At 37.6% G+C, this 19,041-nt stretch overlaps 3 protein-coding genes across 7 annotated transcripts; 2 read left to right on the top strand and 1 right to left on the bottom strand.

Annotated features, from left to right (window-relative positions):
- Positions 1 to 4,823: 4,823 nt before the first annotated feature.
- LOC126786898 (protein TAPETUM DETERMINANT 1-like) lies at positions 4,824 to 5,389 on the bottom strand. Its single transcript, XM_050512860.1, has 2 exons — positions 5,263 to 5,389; positions 4,824 to 5,152 (listed from the first exon to the last, which is right to left on the bottom strand). Exons 1-2 carry the CDS (start codon positions 5,387 to 5,389, stop codon positions 4,824 to 4,826), a joined length of 456 nt encoding a protein of 151 aa, XP_050368817.1.
- A 5,821-nt stretch (positions 5,390 to 11,210) lies between these two features.
- Positions 11,211 to 12,957, top strand: LOC126788447 (berberine bridge enzyme-like 21). The gene has a single exon (XM_050514442.1). It carries the CDS (start codon positions 11,211 to 11,213, stop codon positions 12,807 to 12,809), a length of 1,599 nt encoding a protein of 532 aa, XP_050370399.1. The 3' UTR covers positions 12,810 to 12,957.
- A 1,923-nt stretch (positions 12,958 to 14,880) lies between these two features.
- LOC126788453 (uncharacterized) lies at positions 14,881 to 18,483 on the top strand. Of its 5 annotated transcripts, none has more exons than XM_050514448.1 (6): positions 14,881 to 15,028; positions 15,175 to 15,369; positions 15,575 to 15,632; positions 15,743 to 15,819; positions 17,777 to 17,835; positions 18,041 to 18,483. In XM_050514448.1, the coding sequence occupies exons 2-5, from the start codon at positions 15,215 to 15,217 to the stop codon at positions 17,808 to 17,810; spliced, it is 324 nt and encodes a 107-aa protein (XP_050370405.1). In that variant the 5' UTR covers positions 14,881 to 15,028; positions 15,175 to 15,214; the 3' UTR covers positions 17,811 to 17,835; positions 18,041 to 18,483. The 5 variants fall into 5 exon arrangements, with proteins under 5 accessions (XP_050370405.1, XP_050370408.1, XP_050370404.1 ...); XM_050514451.1 differs by having other exon boundaries at positions 15,160 to 15,369; positions 18,099 to 18,483; XM_050514447.1 differs by having other exon boundaries at positions 15,160 to 15,369.
- The last annotated feature ends 558 nt before the right edge of the window (positions 18,484 to 19,041 follow it).

Genomic DNA, 19,041 nt, shown 5'->3' with positions numbered 1-19,041 from the left:
TGGAAGCATGTGTTACTGCACAGGCAATATGGGAGACACTAGCCGGCTTATTTACTAATGACTCTGATTTCATACAGGTTCATGAGTTAATGTGCACAGCTTTGGCAATACATCAGGATGGGCAACCGGTGGCACACTATTTCACCAAACTAAAGAATATTTGGGCTGAGATTGATATGAAACGTCCTTGCATGATCAAAAATCAAGAGGATATTGTTTGGTACCAAAAAGAGAAGGAGATTGAACGAGTTCACCATTTTCTAAAAGGTCTCGATGCAAAGCATACCAGTGCAAAAGGCGAATTGCTCCGAATGACCGAACCACCTAGCCTTCTCACCGCTTTCACCTATATCCGAAAGGATGAGTCTCAGCAGGAGAGTAGTCTTCAGGCACCGGCTGTCGTTTCCAGTCTCACTGTTCATGCTCGTTCTTTGGCACCACCCATTCCACCAACAGCTTCCGCTCCCCTTCACCGACAGGGACCACCACCAGGCTTCGGGAATCAGCCTCGTCCTCCTTGCTCTTATTGCCATGATTCTAACCATGCTCGTATGACATGTTGGAAATTATATCCACACCTTAGGCCTAAGAGGCCTCATTATCGACCCCAGGCGAAAGCAGCTCTTCAATTAGTTCCGGAACCCGATATCTATGGAGTGGTTGGGCATGATCATCATACTGCTGGAGGAGCACCTACAGTCTCCATCGTTGGTCGCGGTCCAATTGGTATGGCTTTTAATATTTCTCACTCTGTTAGTTTTGATACATGGATTATTGATTCTGGTGCATCTGATCATATGACTTATGACAAATCTTATTTCACCGTATTGTCCCATCCACCCGTACCCTATGTTACTAATGCTAATGGTGAGGCATTCCCCGTGTTAGGGACAGGGTCCGTTCGTATTACTCCCACCATAGAGCTTCACAATGTCCTTTATGTCCCTGTTTTATCTCATAATTTGATATCTGTTCCCCAATTGAACGCTGACGCTCAGTGCTCTGTGACCTTTTTTCCTATGTATGTAATATTTCAGGATCTTCTCACCGGACGGGCAATTGGTCGGGGGTATCTGAGGGGCCGGTTGTTTCATCTGGATCTGACATACGTAGGGGAAAAAACAGGGGGACAGTCTCGGACCGCTTTACTCTCCACTTCTGACAAGCTAAGTGAAGTTTGGTTATGGCATCGTCGCTTAGGGCATCCATCTTTTAGTGTTATGAAAAAATCCATGCCTACTTTATTTCTTAGTGTGGACGAGTCTTGTTTATGTTGTGAGACATGTGTTTTAGGCAAGAGTCATCGATCTACCTATTCCCCTAGTACTTCTACTAAAAGTTCTCTTCCTTTTGAATTAATTCATTCTGATGTTTGGGGACCCTCTAAAGAGTCTACTATGTCAGGAATGCGTTATTTTGTGTCCTTTATTGATGATTGCACACGTCTTTCCTGGATTGTTCTTCTTAAGAATAAAAATGAGGTGTTTCCAGCCTTTCGTGCCTTCCATGCCAATATCCAAACACAATATAATGCTACCATTCGAGTTCTTCGTTCTGATAATGGGGGGGGAATATATGAATCATGTCTTTCAGGAGTTCTTTAACGCACACGGGATTGTTCATCAAACAACGTGTCCTTACACACCTGAGCAAAATGGGGTTTCTGAAAGGAAAAATCGTCATTTACTTGATATGGCTCGGTGTATTCTTTTTAGTGCCCACATGCCTAAATACCTTTGGGGTGATGCTGTCATTACTTCCGCCCACCTTATTAATCGTCTTCCATCTCGTGTTCTTCAAGGGAAAGTTCCATATGAGGTGCTTGCATCTCATGTCAAATTACCCTCGTTTCATAATCTTCCTACCCGTGTTTTCGGTTGTGTTGCTTTTGTTCATCTTCCACAACATCAGCGTTCTAAGTTAGATGCCCGGGCAGTTAAATGTGTGTTTATTGGGTACGGAAGCCATCAGAAAGGGTACCGGTGCTACCATCCCCCTACTCGGAAGTACTATGTCACTATGGATGTTACCTTTTTTGAGGATATGAGTTATTTTTCCTCTTCTGATACTGCTCTTCAGGGGGAGAATTCCTATTTTCAAGAGTTGTATCATGGAGAGGGGGAGACAAGTGAGCCAGTCGATATGGTAACAAGATCTGTTGAGATTACCAAAGTGTCAGCCACACAGGCACCACCGGAGGTCGTCACTCAAGAGATTCAGGCACCGGAAGCTGACAACACAACTACCCCTCATGTATCTCGTACTACTTATACCCCTGATCAATGCTCTCCTGGTACAGAAGATCACTCATCTGAGGTTAGTCATTCTATTCAGGCTAATAGTAGACAATATGTTTTGCCAAATAGGTCTACTCGAGGTCAACCAACAAAAAAATATGAACCTACCCTTCAGACTAAAGCCAAGTATCCGGTGGCCAATTTTATATCTACCAAAAGATTATCTAAGTCATATGAGTCATTTGTGAATCAAATATCTACTGTATCAGTACCTAACAAACTGCAGGATGCATTGGGCGATCCAAAATGGAGGAAAGCAATGGAGGAAGAGATGGAAGCATTACAAAAGAACAATACTTGGGAACTTGTACCTCCATCATATGGCAAGAAGACTGTAGGATGTCGATGAGTGTTTACAGTGAAGCATAATCCAGATGGGTCAGTAAGCCGGTATAAAGCACGCCTAGTAGCAAAGGGGTTCACCCAGACATATGGCATAGACTATGATGAGACATTTGCACCTGTTGCAAAGATAAACACTATCCGGGTATTGCTCTCTATCGCTGCTAACTTGAACTGGCCACTTAGGCAGTTTGATGTTAAGAATGCATTTCTTCATGGAGAACTAACAGAGGAAGTATACATGGATCTTCCGCCTGGATATGTGGCCACTTCTCCAAGTAACTCCGTATGCAGATTGAGAAAGTCTTTGTATGGTCTTAAACAGTCACCTCGTGCTTGGTTTGGAAGATTCTCACAATTCATGAGGAAAATTGGATACATGCAGAGTAATTCAGACCACACATTATTTCTCAAACACCAACAAGGGAAGGTAACAGCTCTAATCATATATGTTGACGATATGGTAGTTACTGGTAATGATACTATTGAGGTGGACAGATTACAAAAGCAGCTAGCCACAGAGTTTGAGATGAAGGACCTAGGTACACTCAAGTACTTCTTGGGTATTGAGGTAGCCCGGGGAAGTGATGGTATCTATCTGTGTCAGAGGAAGTACATCCTTGATCTACTAACGGAGACAGGGATGTTAGATTGCACTCCAATTGATACTCCTATTGAGCAGAACCATCGGTTAGCAGAGTATCCAGATCAAGTGCCCACTGACAAAACTCGATATCAGAGGCTAGTTGGACGCCTGATTTATTTGTCACATACCAGGCCAGATGTTGCGTATGCAGTAAGTGTAGTGAGTCAGTTCATGCATAATCCGAGTGTGGATCATATGGATGCTGTTGTGAGGATTTTGAGATACTTGAAGTCAGCTCCAGGGAGAGGAGTAATGTTTTCTAATCACAACAATATCTTTGAGATTTGTGGCTTCACAGATGCAGACTGGGCTGGAAATGTTACCGATCGGAGGTCCACATCAGGGTACTATACCTTTGTTGGAGGCAATCTTGTTACGTGGAGGAGTAAGAAACAAAATGTGGTAGCTCGATCTAGTGCTGAAGCAGAATACAGAGGTATGGCTCAGGGAGTGTGCGAATTATTATGGCTTAGAAATCTACTAGAAGACTTAGGTATTAAACCTAAATGTGCTATGCAGCTGTACTGTGACAACAAGGCAGCTATTGATATTTCGCATAATCCTGTGCAACATGATCGTACAAAACATGTGGAAGTTGATCGTCATTTTATAAAGGAAAAGCTAGACGCAAAGATCATTAGTTTTCCTTTTGTTTCCACAGAAGAGCAACTTGTCGATATGCTCACAAAAGGAGTGTCAAAAAGGGTTTTTTATGATTCACTTAGCAAGTTGGGCATGGTTGATATGTATGCACCAACTTGAGAGGGAGTGTTGGCATGTATAGTGGCGTGAAACACGCCGTGAAACACGGTCCGTGATTCACGGAGTGAATCCCGGATAGATAGATTCGTAGATTAGTATATATAGGTTGATATGTGTATGAAGAAAAATCAAGTAATATAACCAATCAATTCCAGTCAATGAAGGAATGAAATATTTTCATGCATAAGATGTTGTGGATTGTGTTAGAGTGATACTAACGGAGATATATTTACTTTGTTACTGTAAATGCTTCTATTTGAAGGAAAGTTAGTGGCCAGTGGTCACTATTACTTGTACTATTACTACTGGAATTGGAGTTGGTGTCTGTAAAAGTTGGATAAGGTGAAGAGTGGGTCGAGTAAAAGATTTTTCATTGTTTCTTAGCCTATATGAGTATATGATGGAAATTAGAGTCCCTGTCTCTTTGTTGATAAATAAAACTATTGTTGGTTTTTCTTATAGCCTATATACACTTCAAGCAAATCATGAAGCTTTCCCAAGTAGTGCAAAACTGAAAGATTTTCACTTCCCAAATTTTGGTCCTAGGGACGAGATAGTTTTGCAGAATGACTTGTGTGAATAGAAAAATGTGTTGATATTTCAGTATCCTACATCACAGAATCCAGCCAACAAATTTTATTGAATAAAAGAATCAGATTTCACCATGTATCAAGTAGCCTTAGCCTAACTACTATATTGGTGCGTTACACATATGCATGGCCTTGAAGAATTTAATCTACGTAGCTAAGCGATACATCTGGACATCTGGTACTTATTTAGCATGTAAAAGAGGCAACAGAAAGAGGATATTTGAAGCTCGTATGGTACTTAAATGAGAGGAGAGTGCCATATTTCAAGGGTTTTCCATCATTGACAAGGCAGTCATTAATCTCAAGCCGTTTAAAAACCTTAGGATTGATGATAGTAGCTGAACTGAACTGACCACAGTAAACGTGGATATTGGAAATGTCACAACCTGTGCGGCACTGGTTTAAGATCTGCACAGAAAATCTCGGCATCCCATTCCATTCATACCCAGATTGCGCATTTCCAATCCAAATATCAGAACCTGAACACCTCTTTGCATCTAGGCCAATTTGTGTGCCTGAAAAACCAAAGTTGGATATAAAAAAAAACTGAGTACAATTAGCGTTGGAGTTCTTAATCTTATACAAGCACAAGTGCCAAAAAAAAAGTACAATACATAGTACATACCGTTCGGGGTGAATTGGATGAGATCAGTTGAGCTAGTGTCATCTAGAATATAATCTTGTTGGGAATGAACCGGAAGCAAAACGAATGCAACCACAACTGTAACAGCAAGTAACAATGGCATTCCCATATTTTCTGAGTTATGAGCAAGAAATTATGCCAGAGGAGTTTATTGTTGTTTTCTACTGGGATCAATGCCCCGATATATATACCAGCTACAAGACGCGATCAGTGCACGAAAATTAGCAGTTACAAATATGATTGGTATCGAATAAAAATAAATGACCAGAGAAAAATGGATAGATTAGTCAAAATGAATGACCAATGATTTTTTGAAAAGAAAAATATGAAATATTTTTAGCATCAAAAATAAAATTGTACAGATAATTAAAAATGTTTTCAGCTGATTGGTGAGTGTTAAGCTGAAAGTATGGAAATAAAATCCTACAGAGATTGATAGGATTCAATCTCACTAAATTTTCTCTTCAATTGCGTCTAATTAGTGGGATGATGATAACAATTAATGATGAAATGATTTGAAATGATACCATCGTTTTTTTTAATAAATTTAAATTAGAGCAATATATTTCACCGATAACAACATCATATGTGAAGCAGAAACCCCATATTTTTTTATATGGGAAAACAAATTATAGACAGAAGCCTCTAAGGCATTTAGAGTTTACAAAATCAAATAATAAAGCTCTAAAAACCTCAACATAAGTAGAAATCTATTGCACGATTGCACCCACCCACTTACTAAAAGGGGAGTGGATTATGTTGGAGATGAGAGATCTCACATCTAAGAAGTGATAAATAAAATAAAACTTATAAGTGATAATACCTAATTGTACCGAGGCCTTTTGTGATTAAAATCCAACACCTGTGAGGTGGCTAAGTTGAGACAATATCGGTACAGTTGATCTACGGGTCACGCTTGTCGCTATTTAACATAGTATCAGAGCGAGTCTCCCTCCAGTCGTGTCTCCAATCGGTTGTGGGCCTGAGTTTGGTGTCACTTTGTCATTGGCCCAAAATGGGTGTCATTATCATGTCATCTGAAAGTTTCTGATTGGATGGTCACTAAGTGTCGTTGGTTACTAGATCTTAGTTTATTTCGTCCCAGTATGTGGGATGTTAATATGTTACGTGCAGACCTAAAAATTAGGTTGCACGTGAAGGAGCATGTTGGAGAGGAGAGATCTCACATCTAAGAAGTGACAAATAAAATGCTTATAAATAAGTGAATAATACCGAATTGTACCGAGGCCTTTTGTGATTAAAACTCAACACATGTGAGGTGTCTAAGTTGGGACAATATCGATACAGTTAGTTTACATGTCACGTTTATCGCTGTTTAACAGATTATTCATTATTGGTCAACCCACCGAGTTTTATTCACTTTGACCTAACCAGTCTCCCACAATGCTTATCTTTCGAAACCACTGTCAAATCGCATGCAAGATATTCTTCTTAAACTTGTCTCTAATAAGCATTGTCATTAAAATTTACAAAATCAAATAATAAGACTATAGGAGCTCAACCTATTGCACTTGCACCCACCCCCACTTACTAAAAGGGGAGTGGATTATTCATTATTGGTCCATACTAGAAACTGTTCATAATCTTAGGCCCGCCTGCCCATCGAGTTTTATTCACTTTGACCTGGCCAATCTCCCACAGTCCTTATCTTTCAAGATTCCACTCCAAATTGCATACAAGATATATTCTTCTTAAACTAGTCTCCAATAATCTTTAGAGATGGCCAAAACTCAAAGACATTTCTCTATTATATGTTCTTAATTAAGTTACTGCATAAGAAACAAAATCATATGCAGGGATGCATTTTGTTAATTTCTAGCCATGCATACATGCATGCATCTTCAGCTGTAAAACTTAATCAAGATTCCCTCTTTTAAAAAAAAAAAAACTTAATCAAGATTCTTCATAAAGAATAAGGATTTCAGAATTGGGACGAGGTGACTTTTGTCTCAATGGAATTAACAATTGCGACGATTTTCCTTATTATATATTTCATGGCTATAGCCTATAAATATAATACTAGGTTTACAACTGCTGGCATACTGATGTGGACCTTTAACAAATGGCAACCGATGATTTCAAGGTTTTATTTGATGAAGAAGATTAGAGCTAGATTAGAAATTTAGAATTGACCGTTAATATTATGAAATGATTAGAGGGAAATAAATAATATTTTTATTTGATCCGGATTTTCTACGTACTCGATCAGTCGATCTCATTAAGTTAAAACCTAAAGAAGAGGGACACAACGGGTAAGTTCTGCTAAAGGCCTACTTTCCGAGAGCCCAAACTAAAATTGATTACGTGTCGTTAAATGATTGGTTGATTTTGAAAATGGTGGAGACAGAGATAACTGCTTTGACGTTAGGGGTGAAAAAATGGTTTTCGGTAATTCTCGGTCTGACTTTCTCATTGACCACCCACACGTGAGGATTCATCCAACTGCGGAAGAGATCTGTAAATTTCCCCAAATTCAAATATGAGGCCTGTAGGATGAGACAAGTCAGTAATTGTTTCATTTTTTTTTTTTTGCGATTTTACTCTCAATAGAATGTTGATGTGAAAAGAAAACACCCATATTATTTATGTTGTTAGATTGGATACGTTTTACAAAAATTGAGACCATATATTTGATTTTCATTGAGTGAATGATAATATTTTTGCGATTTTGCTCTCTGGGTTAACATAATACATAGCTCCTCGTGTTGGATCAAGAAGCAATGATTAGGAAGAAACGTGACTTCTGCATTGGTTTTGAGAAACAGTATTTGTAAAGGCTATAACACACCTTAAAACAGAGAAAAATCAACGTAAATGCAAAAAAATAAAGTTTACTGGGGGTAGTAAAAATTTACTAAAGTTTAATAGAGATAGTAAACTTCTACTCGGGGTATTAAACTTGAAAAACAGTATTTCTAAAGGCCATAACACACCTTAAAACGGAGAAAATCAACTTAGATGCAAAAAAATAAAGTTTACTGGGGGTAGTAAAATATACTAAAGTTTACTAGAGGTAGTAAACTTCTACTGGGGGTATTAAACTTGAAAAACAGTATTTCTAAAGGCCATAACACACCTTAAAACGGAGAAAAATCAACTTAGATGCAAAAAAATAAAGTTTACTAGGGTAGTAACAATTTACTAAAGTTTACTACCTCTAGTAAACTTCTACTGTGGGTATTAAACTTGAAAAACAGTATTTCTAAAGGCCATAACACACCTTAAAACGGAGAAAAATCAACTTAGATGCAAAAAAATAAAGTTTACTGGGGGTAGTAACAATTTACTAAAGTTTACTAGAGGTAGTAAACTTCTACTATGGGTATTAAACTTGAAAAACAGTATTTCTAAAGGTCATAACACACCTTAAAACGGAGAAAAATCAACTTAGATGCAAAAGAATAAAGTTTACTAGGGGTAGTAACAATTTACTAAAGTTTACTAGAGGTAATAAACTTCTACTCGGAGTATTAAACTTGAAAAACAGTATTTCTAAAGGCCATAACACACCTTAAAACGGAGAAAAATCAACTTAGATGCAAACAAAATAAAGTTTACTAGGGGTAGTAACAATTTACTAAAGTTTACTAGAGGTAGTAAACTTCTACTCGGGGTATTAAACTTGAAAAACAGTATTTCTAAAGGCTATAACACACCTTAAAATGGAGAAAAATTAACTTAGATGCAAAAAAATAAAGTTTACTGGAGGTAGTAACAATTTACTAAAGTTTACTAGAGGTAGTAAACTTCTACTGGAGGTATTAAACTTGAAAAACAGTATTTCTAAAGGCCATAACACACCTTCAAACGGAGAAAAATCAACTTAAATGCAAAAAAAATAAAGTTTACTGGGGGTAGTAACAATTTACTAAAGTTTACTAGAGGTAGTAAACTTCTACTGGGGGTATTAAACTTGAAAAACAGTATTTCTAAAGGCCATAACACACCATAAAACGGAGAAAAATCAACTTAGATGCAAAAAAATAAAGTTTACTGGGGGTAGTAAAAATTTACTAAAGTTTACTACCTCTAGTAAACTTCTACTGGGGTATGAAACTTGAAAAACAGTATTTCTAAAGGCCATAACACACCTTAAAACGGAGAAAAATCAACTTAGATGCAAAAAAATAAAGTTTACTGGGGGTAGTAACAATTTACTAAAGTTTACTAGAGGTAGTAAACTTCTACTGGGGGTATTAAACTTGGAAGGGTCAGCTCATGATACAAGAGTATTACAATCCGTCCTTCGAAATCCTAATATGAACTTTCCTCATGCTCCACCAGGTAATATATTTAATTTTAGTCAAAAATTTCATTTCAATTCATGCTTCAAATGACATTTTCACAAATTTTATTACATGATAATTTTATAGGAAAATATTATGTTGTGGATTCATGATATCCCACTCTGCCAGGGTATTTGGGACCTTATAAAGGGCCACCACAACACTTCCAACAATATCATGGCCGAGAACCAATAAATAAAAAAGAACTATTTAACCAAGCACACTCTTCACTTAGAGGAGTTATAGAACGCTCATTTGGAGTTTGGAAAAAAAATAGAAGATTTTAAAAGACATGTAAGGATATTCATTCAAGAAACAAGTGAAGATTGTCATCGCTACTATGACACTTCATAATTATATCCGAAGATATGCATATCGTGATAGACATTTTGTCCGAGGCGAAGAAAAGGAAGGTGGTGGAGATGAGGAAAAAGAAGAAGATGATGATGAACAAAATCATCATGGCGCACAAGAAATTGATATATTAAGAGACAAGATTGCTCAAAGTTTGATGAATGCACGTGATTGAGTATTTATGTATTGACATGATCCTAATCAAAATCAAATTATCAATATCAGAGTATATTGGTTTAAGATAATTTTAAAATTATCCAATATTAATATGCCATATATTTTTAGGCATTGTTTTAAACTAAAATTAACTAAAAATTATCTTACATGTCTAAATTGATCATTTGACAAATTAAAAGCATAAGTTAGTTTGAGTTTACCAAACGCTTTGTCATTACTTCTGTCACTAACAGCTACTTATATAAGCCAGTTTACCAAACAGTCTGCAACTTTATTTATCAGCCACTTATTTTCAGTAATCAGCATAAGCCAACTTTTTTTATAAGCTCAGCTGTACCAAACACACCCTTAGGTGGGTTAGAGGGGACTGGGATCCTCTCCTCATAAACCACTCCTCATATTGCCTCATGAGTAAATCTCAGCCACCCATTATAAACGGAAGGTCAAGATTTTCTCTTACTTTATTTTTGGATATATTTTCCATTATCTCTTTTCTCTTCTGCAATTCCGGTTCTTTCTGACCATTTTCTTTTCTCCTCTCGCTCTCTCATTTATAAGAACTCGAACCCAGATATAAAAACTTGTGTTCAGAGAGAAGAGCTGACATCAAAATCATGATGCTTACTCTACTCGATGAAGCCATCGGACTCAAATCATATCCATTTACTTGATTAAAGTCATAGCATAGGTCATACGAGATTATTAATGAGAATTTGCATATGGATACCGAGCATGAAGGACTGAAGGTTCAGCATAGGAGATAAATACAATAATTTTCTTTCTTGGTGCAAAGATGAAAACCCATATTTTGACATTACAGATTCAGCAAAATTAAATCAATCTGGAAAAAAATCTTCTTACACATATTGACCTACTTGGCCAAAAGCTTCCCAGCTCTAAATTAAATTCCATGAACTCGGGTCTGTGAAGAAGGGAGTTAACTGAAAAGTTATTAAATTTTTTAACTCAAAGCACTGTTCCTACAATGACATAGACGACGTCTGTGAACTAACAGCCCGGCGCTTGGAGAGCAGGCTTATAACAGACGTTGCCGACACAACGTGACAAACATTCGGACCAAACGAAAGAAAAATGAAGCGCATTACGCTTTTGCTGTCCTCTGTTCTTCTCCTTCTTCAGATCTCTGCAACCTCTGCTTCTTCTATCTATGAAAACTTCGTTCAATGCCTCAACACCCACCCAAACTCCTCAGCCTCCCAAATAGTCGTGCCCCAAAGCAACCCATCTTTCACTTCAACACTCAGAGCCTACATCCGCAACTCTCGCTTCAACACCACCACTACTCCAAAACCAGTCCTCATCCTCACGCCCACAGCCGAGCCCCACGTCCAGGCCTCCGTCCTCTGCGCCAAGAAACTCGGCGTCCAGCTCAAGATCCGAAGCGGCGGCCACGACTTCGAGGGCATCTCGTATGTCTCATCTGAACAGAGTTTCATAGTCCTTGATATGTTCCACCTCCGGTCAATCAATGTCAACGTCGGAGACAGCTCCGTCTGGGCCCAGGCCGGCGCAACTCTCGGGGAACTCTACCACAGAATTTCCCAGAACAGTAAACTGCTGGCCTTTCCTGCCGGAATTTGTCCCACGGTCGGTGTCGGTGGTCATATCAGCGGCGGCGGTTATGGAAACTTGCTGAGAAAGTACGGCCTCGCAGTCGATAATGTATTGGATGCTTTAATTGTTGATGTGCATGGAAAGCTTCTAGACCGAAAAGCAATGGGGGAGGATTTGTTCTGGGCCATCAGAGGCGGCGGTGGAGGAAGTTTTGGAGTGATCGTGTCGTACAAGTTGAGGTTGGTTCCGGTGCCGGAAACCGTCACTGTTTTTAGGGTAATGAGTTACACGGAGAGTAATGCCACCGACGTCGTTTTGAGGTGGCAGAAGGTGGCTCCGACTACTGTCGATGATTTATGGATGAGGATGTTGTTGCAGCCAGTGAGCTCTCCAACGAAGAAGGGTAAGAAAACTGTTCGGATCTCCATTTTGGCACAGTTTTTAGGGAATGCTAATCAGTTAGTTTCTATTTTGGGTAAGGAGTTTCCTGAATTGGGTTTAAAGAAAGAGGATTGTTTGGAAATGAGTTGGATTGAGTCTGTGGTTTGGTGGAACGATGGTTCCACTCCCAATGTGGCCAAGCCGGAGGTGTTGCTTAATCGAAACCTCAACCATGCGAATTTCTTGAAGAGGAAGTCAGATTATGTCCAGACACCGATTTCTCGACAGGGTTTGGAGGCATTGTGGAGGAAGTTGATAGAAGTTGGGAAGACCGGCTTGGTGTTCAATCCTTATGGAGGGAAAATGGCTCGGATTCCGGCATACAGTGCGCCTTTTCCTCATCGAGCTGGAAACTTGTTCAAGATTCAGTACTCGGTGGGGTGGAATATTGCAGGAGAGGAAGCAGCTAATGAGTATCTGAACCAAACGAGGGTGTTGTATAGTTTCATGACACAATTTGTGTCTAAGAACCCAAGGAGTGCTTTCTTGAACTATAGGGACCTCGACATTGGGGTGAACACATTTGGGAAAAATAGCTATGAACAAGGGAAAGTGTATGGATTGAAGTACTTCAACCGCAATTTCGATAGGTTGGTGAAAGTGAAGGCCGCTGTTGATCCAGAAAACTTCTTCAGGAATGAGCAGAGTGTCCCACTTTCTCCAAGTAAGGCATAAGAAACTTCTACAGATTCTGATCACCTCAAAATCTCAATACATTATTGGCCAAATAATTTCCAACTTGTTGCTTTCCAGAAAGAATTGTGGACTAGTAGACATGCAGTTGCATTATGGGTGAATGTCTTAAAATTTGGATTGACGCCAAATTATCCCATATTTTAGTTATTAACACCCACGTATGCACCCTAGCCTGTTCATCTGAATAACCAACTAGAAAGTAGAAACTACAATGTGTAATCCATCGATCAGTTTGCTGAGCTTCATCAGAAAAGTTCAAGAAAGTACGTTTAACCGTGGTAATTAATTCACGTACTCACGTAATCAAGATTAGGGGAATAGGGGGTGATTAGTTCACAGATAGGCACGTAATATATGTACGGGACAACTAAAAAACTAACGAATTATTCCAGGCAGCCAAGCATCCTCAGTTATCAAAATTATTTAATTTTTTTTTCATAACACTGTTAGAGATGTTCCTATCTAGAATGTATTGACTCACTGCAGTGTCATTCGCCACAGAGATATGCACTGAAGGAACTGCATGAATTATTTTCCGGGTTGTGGCTTGTTGGTTATTTTAATTATTGTGAGAGGTCACATATTTAAATCTAATTGACATTATAGTATTATAGAACGATCGAGTGAGTCATGGATGCGTGAGAAATTATCATTTCCATAACAAATAGGTAGTTGCTCTTAAAGAAATAGAGCGTCAATCGATTGAAGATAATGTACGTAACAATATTACAGAATGACTGACATTCTGCCAATGGAGGCCGGGCTACGTTCGAATGAATAGCATCATTGTCTAGATCAATGGTTCAAATAATGGTTATTGACATCGTATCGGTTTGGTAAAATAAAGATATAACGGGATATATCGAGATATATCGGTTTATATCGGATTTATCGTTTTTACTAGTCTTTAATTACATTTAATATATTTATTAACATACACTTCAAAATATACAAAATAAACTTGAGAATTAAAACTTATAGTTCAAAATGTACCCAATAAAATTCATAAAAGAAAAACATTTTGATTGTTTTGATAATTAAAATACATAAATAATTTTAATTAATAAAAATATGTGCCTAAATGATAAATTGAGATGATCATTCATCATAAAATCTCTCATCATCGAATGCTATCAACGACTCTTTCATTTTCTTTAATTTTTTTCAAAAAGATATGGTTAAAAAAAAACACAGATATATGGCATTTTTGACTTGATTTATCGAGTTGATCGATATAATTGATTTATTGTATCGTTTTGTAAAAATCAGAGATATATCGCCGTTATATCCTGATATTTAGAACATTGGTCGAGATTTCCCTAAAGTATAGTAGGTCATCTTCAACTAATAGGTCAACATATACCCATCAACTGCAACGCTACTGCTATAATAATAGCATTAATGTTGGCTAGTTTGGCATTGTTGCGACTTTTAAAAAAAATTGTTTCTACTCTACTGTAAAAAAAATCAACTTTGAATTAAAACATGTTTGTGTTGGCAAATTTTACTTTTACAAGCGTTGTCGATAAATAAATTATTTGGTAAATTCTAAATAAAAATGTTATAGATATAGTTAATGACAAAAAATAATGATTATGTTTTAACATATTGAGAATGATTATTGATAGGAGTGTTATTTGAGATTTTACAAAAAAATATTAATATTTATTAAGCTTTAAATAAAAACAACTTCTAAAAACAACATTCGAGTTGCATCTAAAAACTGTTGCATCTAAAAATTCTATAAAAAAACTGATTCTTCCTAAAACTATCAAACACTATAAATTTTAAAAGTCGATCTAGAAACTAATTTTTTTAGGGGAACGTTTGGAATGCACCGCGGTGCCGGCTACAAATCTCTTTTGTCCCATTACGTGGCAAGCTGCGATTGGCGCAAGCTGCTGAGGTCGACCTCTAGATCTCCACGTGGGCGCCAGTTCGGCAAAAACTCACTGTTGTCATTTTTCCGGCGCGGCTCAACGAAGCCGACTAAGGTGTAGTAGTGTGTGGAGGTGTGGAGGAGAACCTCACAAAATTTGAAATAGCCAAAACTCAGATTCTTAGTGAAAATAGGGCCGCCTCGTGCACTTGCACTCTCCGCTTGAAGAGGTTCCGCCGCCGTCGAATGGAAATCAGCAAATTTTTGGGAGCCCACGAATGATGCAGATCTGGTAATCAAGTGCACTCCAGATTGAAAGGTTAGGAACTTTGAATTTTCGAAATTGTACGGCGTTGTTTATCGAAGGCCCTTATTGTTAATAATTCATCTTTCTGAGTTATAGCATCTTTATTGTTTTGAATATCATGTTTCAATGTTCGTCTGAAGTAGGTTTAATCGAATCAGGTCTCGATGGCCGATCGAGGAGATCAAGATCAGTGTTGAAATGGTGGAGAAGGGAGACCGCGACGATGATCTACGATTTTCCGAGAACAAGTACAACCACCGCTTGACGAATGTCGAGGCAGAAGAGCTGAAAAACGATGGAGATGCCGAGACTCTGGACAACGAAGAATATACAGAGTTGCCTCAAGTAGGAGGGTAACCAAACAAAGGATCAAGCGATGCTCTTACTGATTAATCTGTGATTACTTTGTGATTAATTTGTACGAAGTGTCACCAATATTTGGGAAAGTGGAAACAAAAAATATATTCGCAGTAGAGTTAAAAATGTGTTGGGTATAAGTGGTATAATTGTTGACTTAGTTGTTGAATTGAAGTCCTATATGCCGGAAACTGATTGCAGGTCCATTGGGCAAAATGAGAGCAGTTGGAAGGAGGGAGACAGACATTCTGATGAGGAGGTATATTATATGGCATATGTCGCATGAACTCTATAATTAGTTAGCTGTTTGTGAAATGATGCAATAATCTTGTATTCACACGGCTGAATGTGTTGTATGGTCCGTTGCAGGATGTTGTTATGTCCGGGGAGGAGAACAATGAGGGCTATGTGAGTGGTACTGATCCAATTATATCAGGTTGTGGTTGGTAAGTCAGAAATTTCATTGCCCATTGTTTTTTTCTGTAGCGTCCGCAATAATTGAGAGTTATATACTTTTGAGACTTTGTTGTTTCAATCGATCATGTTAATCAAAGATGTTTTATGCTTTGTTTGATATATTAGTTGAGATTGGTTCATTTGAACGGGTGAGGAGGAAGAGTGTGAGTGACTTGTATTCTCTGATTTTGTAATTATGCTCTATATATATATATATATATATATCTGTTCTTGTTGTTGATGCTTAATCAATAGTTTGTTCTCCCAGTGGTGGTGCATAGGCTTAGTTCAATTGGGTTTTCATAGCCTCTGCTTCCCTTGTTACTGTGAGTGATTATTTGAATCTGAAATTGTGCCATTCTTCAGTATTCATTTTGAATTTTTGTTTTGTGAGTGAATGACTTCTATACATGATTTGGTGTTTTCCTGAGATTATACTTCTCTTAAGGTTGTGCCGTTTTCATTGCATTTGGAATTAGTCGTATGATGATGAGGTCCTTGTTATTGATTCGTCAAGAGATTTGGGTGTTTGGTTCTTTAATTGCTCTTCATTTACTGCCTTTCCCTTCTTTTCTTTTTTTAAATTTCTTTTCATGGAGTTTTTATCTTGATTCAACTCATTCAAGTATACAATTTTGTCTGCAACAGGTGTCCATATTTTCATATCATTCTCTACTTTATTTCTTCTTAACCTTATGATTGAAGAATTAGATCCATTAAAAAGGCTTTGCTTTATTATGCTTCTTTGGCCTTTTATGCATCAGTTCACTTTAGCTTAGATACATGTACAGCCCACAGTAATGCTCCATTTAAAATGGTCTCAGAGTTACAAAGCTAATTGGATGTTACAGTAAGCTCTCCACATCATATATTGAAGTTTTTAGTGCACGGGTGTCCTGGAACCGAAATTAAGGTGTTTATACATGTTTGAATAACTTTGCAAGTAATACACCAGCATATTGAACATACAAGTGCATTTCTTTGATTTATGGATTAATTGAATTTTATCCTTGTCAAGATTTTTCAAGGAATCAAGTGAGGAAGAGGGGTCATGCAGAGAAATTGATAAAATACCAGGAACACCATTTCTCATCAGGCAGTTTTCATCAAATACGTTTTCGATGCTGCATAAGCTAAAGTTCAGTCTCTTATATTGATGCCTTTTCTCTGAGTTCAATCTTGCTCAGAAAGGAGATGCTCTATAATTCTATGTAGTGTGTTATGCCAGGCTTTTATTTATGTATTTGTGCTGTTTTTAACAATGCATGAATCTTTCAAAACATTTTAATGCTCACCTTCAAAACCTTTATAATAAATTTCATCATATGCATTCAAATTTGAGTTCCGACATATTCTTTTGGAATGTATGCCACTATAGGCTTTTGTTGATTATGTTATCTGGAAACTAAGTTGAACTACATTCCTTCACTTAAACTGATTAACTTTAGAACACTTTCTTTAAAAGACACTCTGGTTTTCAACTTGGCATTCTTACAATCCTATGTTGTAACTGAAATTCAATGCATGTGTGGCCTTCCCTTACATAGTGTTGTTGTAAGTCTTGTTACATTGATATTAGTTAGTGTGGTAAGCTTTCGTCTCCTTGTTTCATAACATGGTTCTACTTTGCAAGAGGAACATTCAACTATCATATGGTCTTTGGTATGTGTTTTCTTTTAGTGGAATGAACACCTTTTGCAGGTTTGTTACCCCTCTCTTTATTCTGTATCTGATGTGATCGATATTGGGTGGCATCTGTTGCCATGTTCCTATGACTATTGTTATTATATTCTTATGTGGAGGAGGGGAACACCTTTCCCAATTAACCCTATGTTCTTGATCCATATTACTGAAATAATTTATTTGATTGAGATACATGCATTTGTGTCAGTACTCAGTACATATATATTTTTATTTTAATAAAGTTCTGTTATGTTTATTTGTTAGGGCTCTCAAGGTGGAAGGTGGAGTGGTCTACTAATTCCAACATGGATGAATGATTTCAAGTATGTATGTAGATGATATTGAATACTCGCACTTTAAAAATTCTCATACTTGTCTCTTCTTTTTCAGCAGAATCTTGTATTTCATCTCCTACAATAGAAATGGTTTACTGTAGCAAAATCTTTTCAGTTTTCCCTTTTGTTTTTTTCTTACAATCAGTATATCTTAGTCAGATTTATAGTATCTAATGCAACATCATCTTTGTAGCATGATCTTATTGGTCTACTCAAATTGTTGATGGTGATTATGCATGGTTCACTCTCAGCTAGCATTTCATATGAGCATGAGAGATGGTTGGAGCTAGATAGTCGTGCTAATTGTGTTACTACGAAGTATGAATACACTGGCGAAATTCTTTGACTCATTGGATGCCAAACTTCAATGGAAGTATGAATTTTGTGATTTTGATGAAGCACTCAAAAAGCAATGGTTTGCAATAAAGCTTCAGATTATATGGTCTATTCCAAAGACGGGTTTCTTAGAGGAATTTTTGTTAACACTTGTGTTATTGACAGTTCGTGTGACCATTATGTATGAAATTCAGGTATCTGACCTCCTGTTTTGTGAGCTTAGTAGCTTCTGATTGTAGTTTGCAACATGTGACATTTGATATGTATGTGACTGATGTTTGAATGTGAATGGGATCATGAGCAAGAGCAATTAACATGTCTAGATCTTTCATTGAGAGTAATTATCTTTAACAAAAAAACAGGAAAAATTATCAAGGTGAAGACCGTGAAGTACTCACTTTAGTCACTTATGTACAGAATAATCTAAAAAAGAAGAAGCATAAACAAAAATGGGAATCAAAGTTGGAATCAAAGGTTAATATACATTATATCACACCTTAGGCCTCGCAATCCCGACGGTTGGATACGATCGATCTACACCATACGATGCATCCGACGTATTTATTAAGGATCCCCGACAAAATTGCGTAGGATTTAGATGTCGTTGAGCCGTTTGATGCATCAGTCAATGGTTATATCATGTTTCTATCCATATTTGACCTCATTTGACCACGACCTCTGCTTTAGGGGTTCCGCAAGGCAGCACCGCACGTTGTATAGGAAAAAATAGGCCATTCCACTGTGTCGGGCATGTCGCCCCCCTTAGGGGGTTTTAGGGTGGTTTAGCGTTGACTGAAGAGTTCGACGGCCGAAGGAGGCTCGATTGGGACCAAATTTTTACACGACACCCACGTAATA

The sequence above is a fragment of the Argentina anserina genome, chromosome 3 (assembly GCF_933775445.1).
Source record: "Argentina anserina chromosome 3, drPotAnse1.1, whole genome shotgun sequence".
In the NCBI taxonomy this organism is placed as follows: Eukaryota; Viridiplantae; Streptophyta; class Magnoliopsida; order Rosales; family Rosaceae; genus Argentina; species Argentina anserina.
Note: the sequence above shows the minus strand (reverse complement) of the source record. Positions and strands in the feature narration are given on the sequence as shown.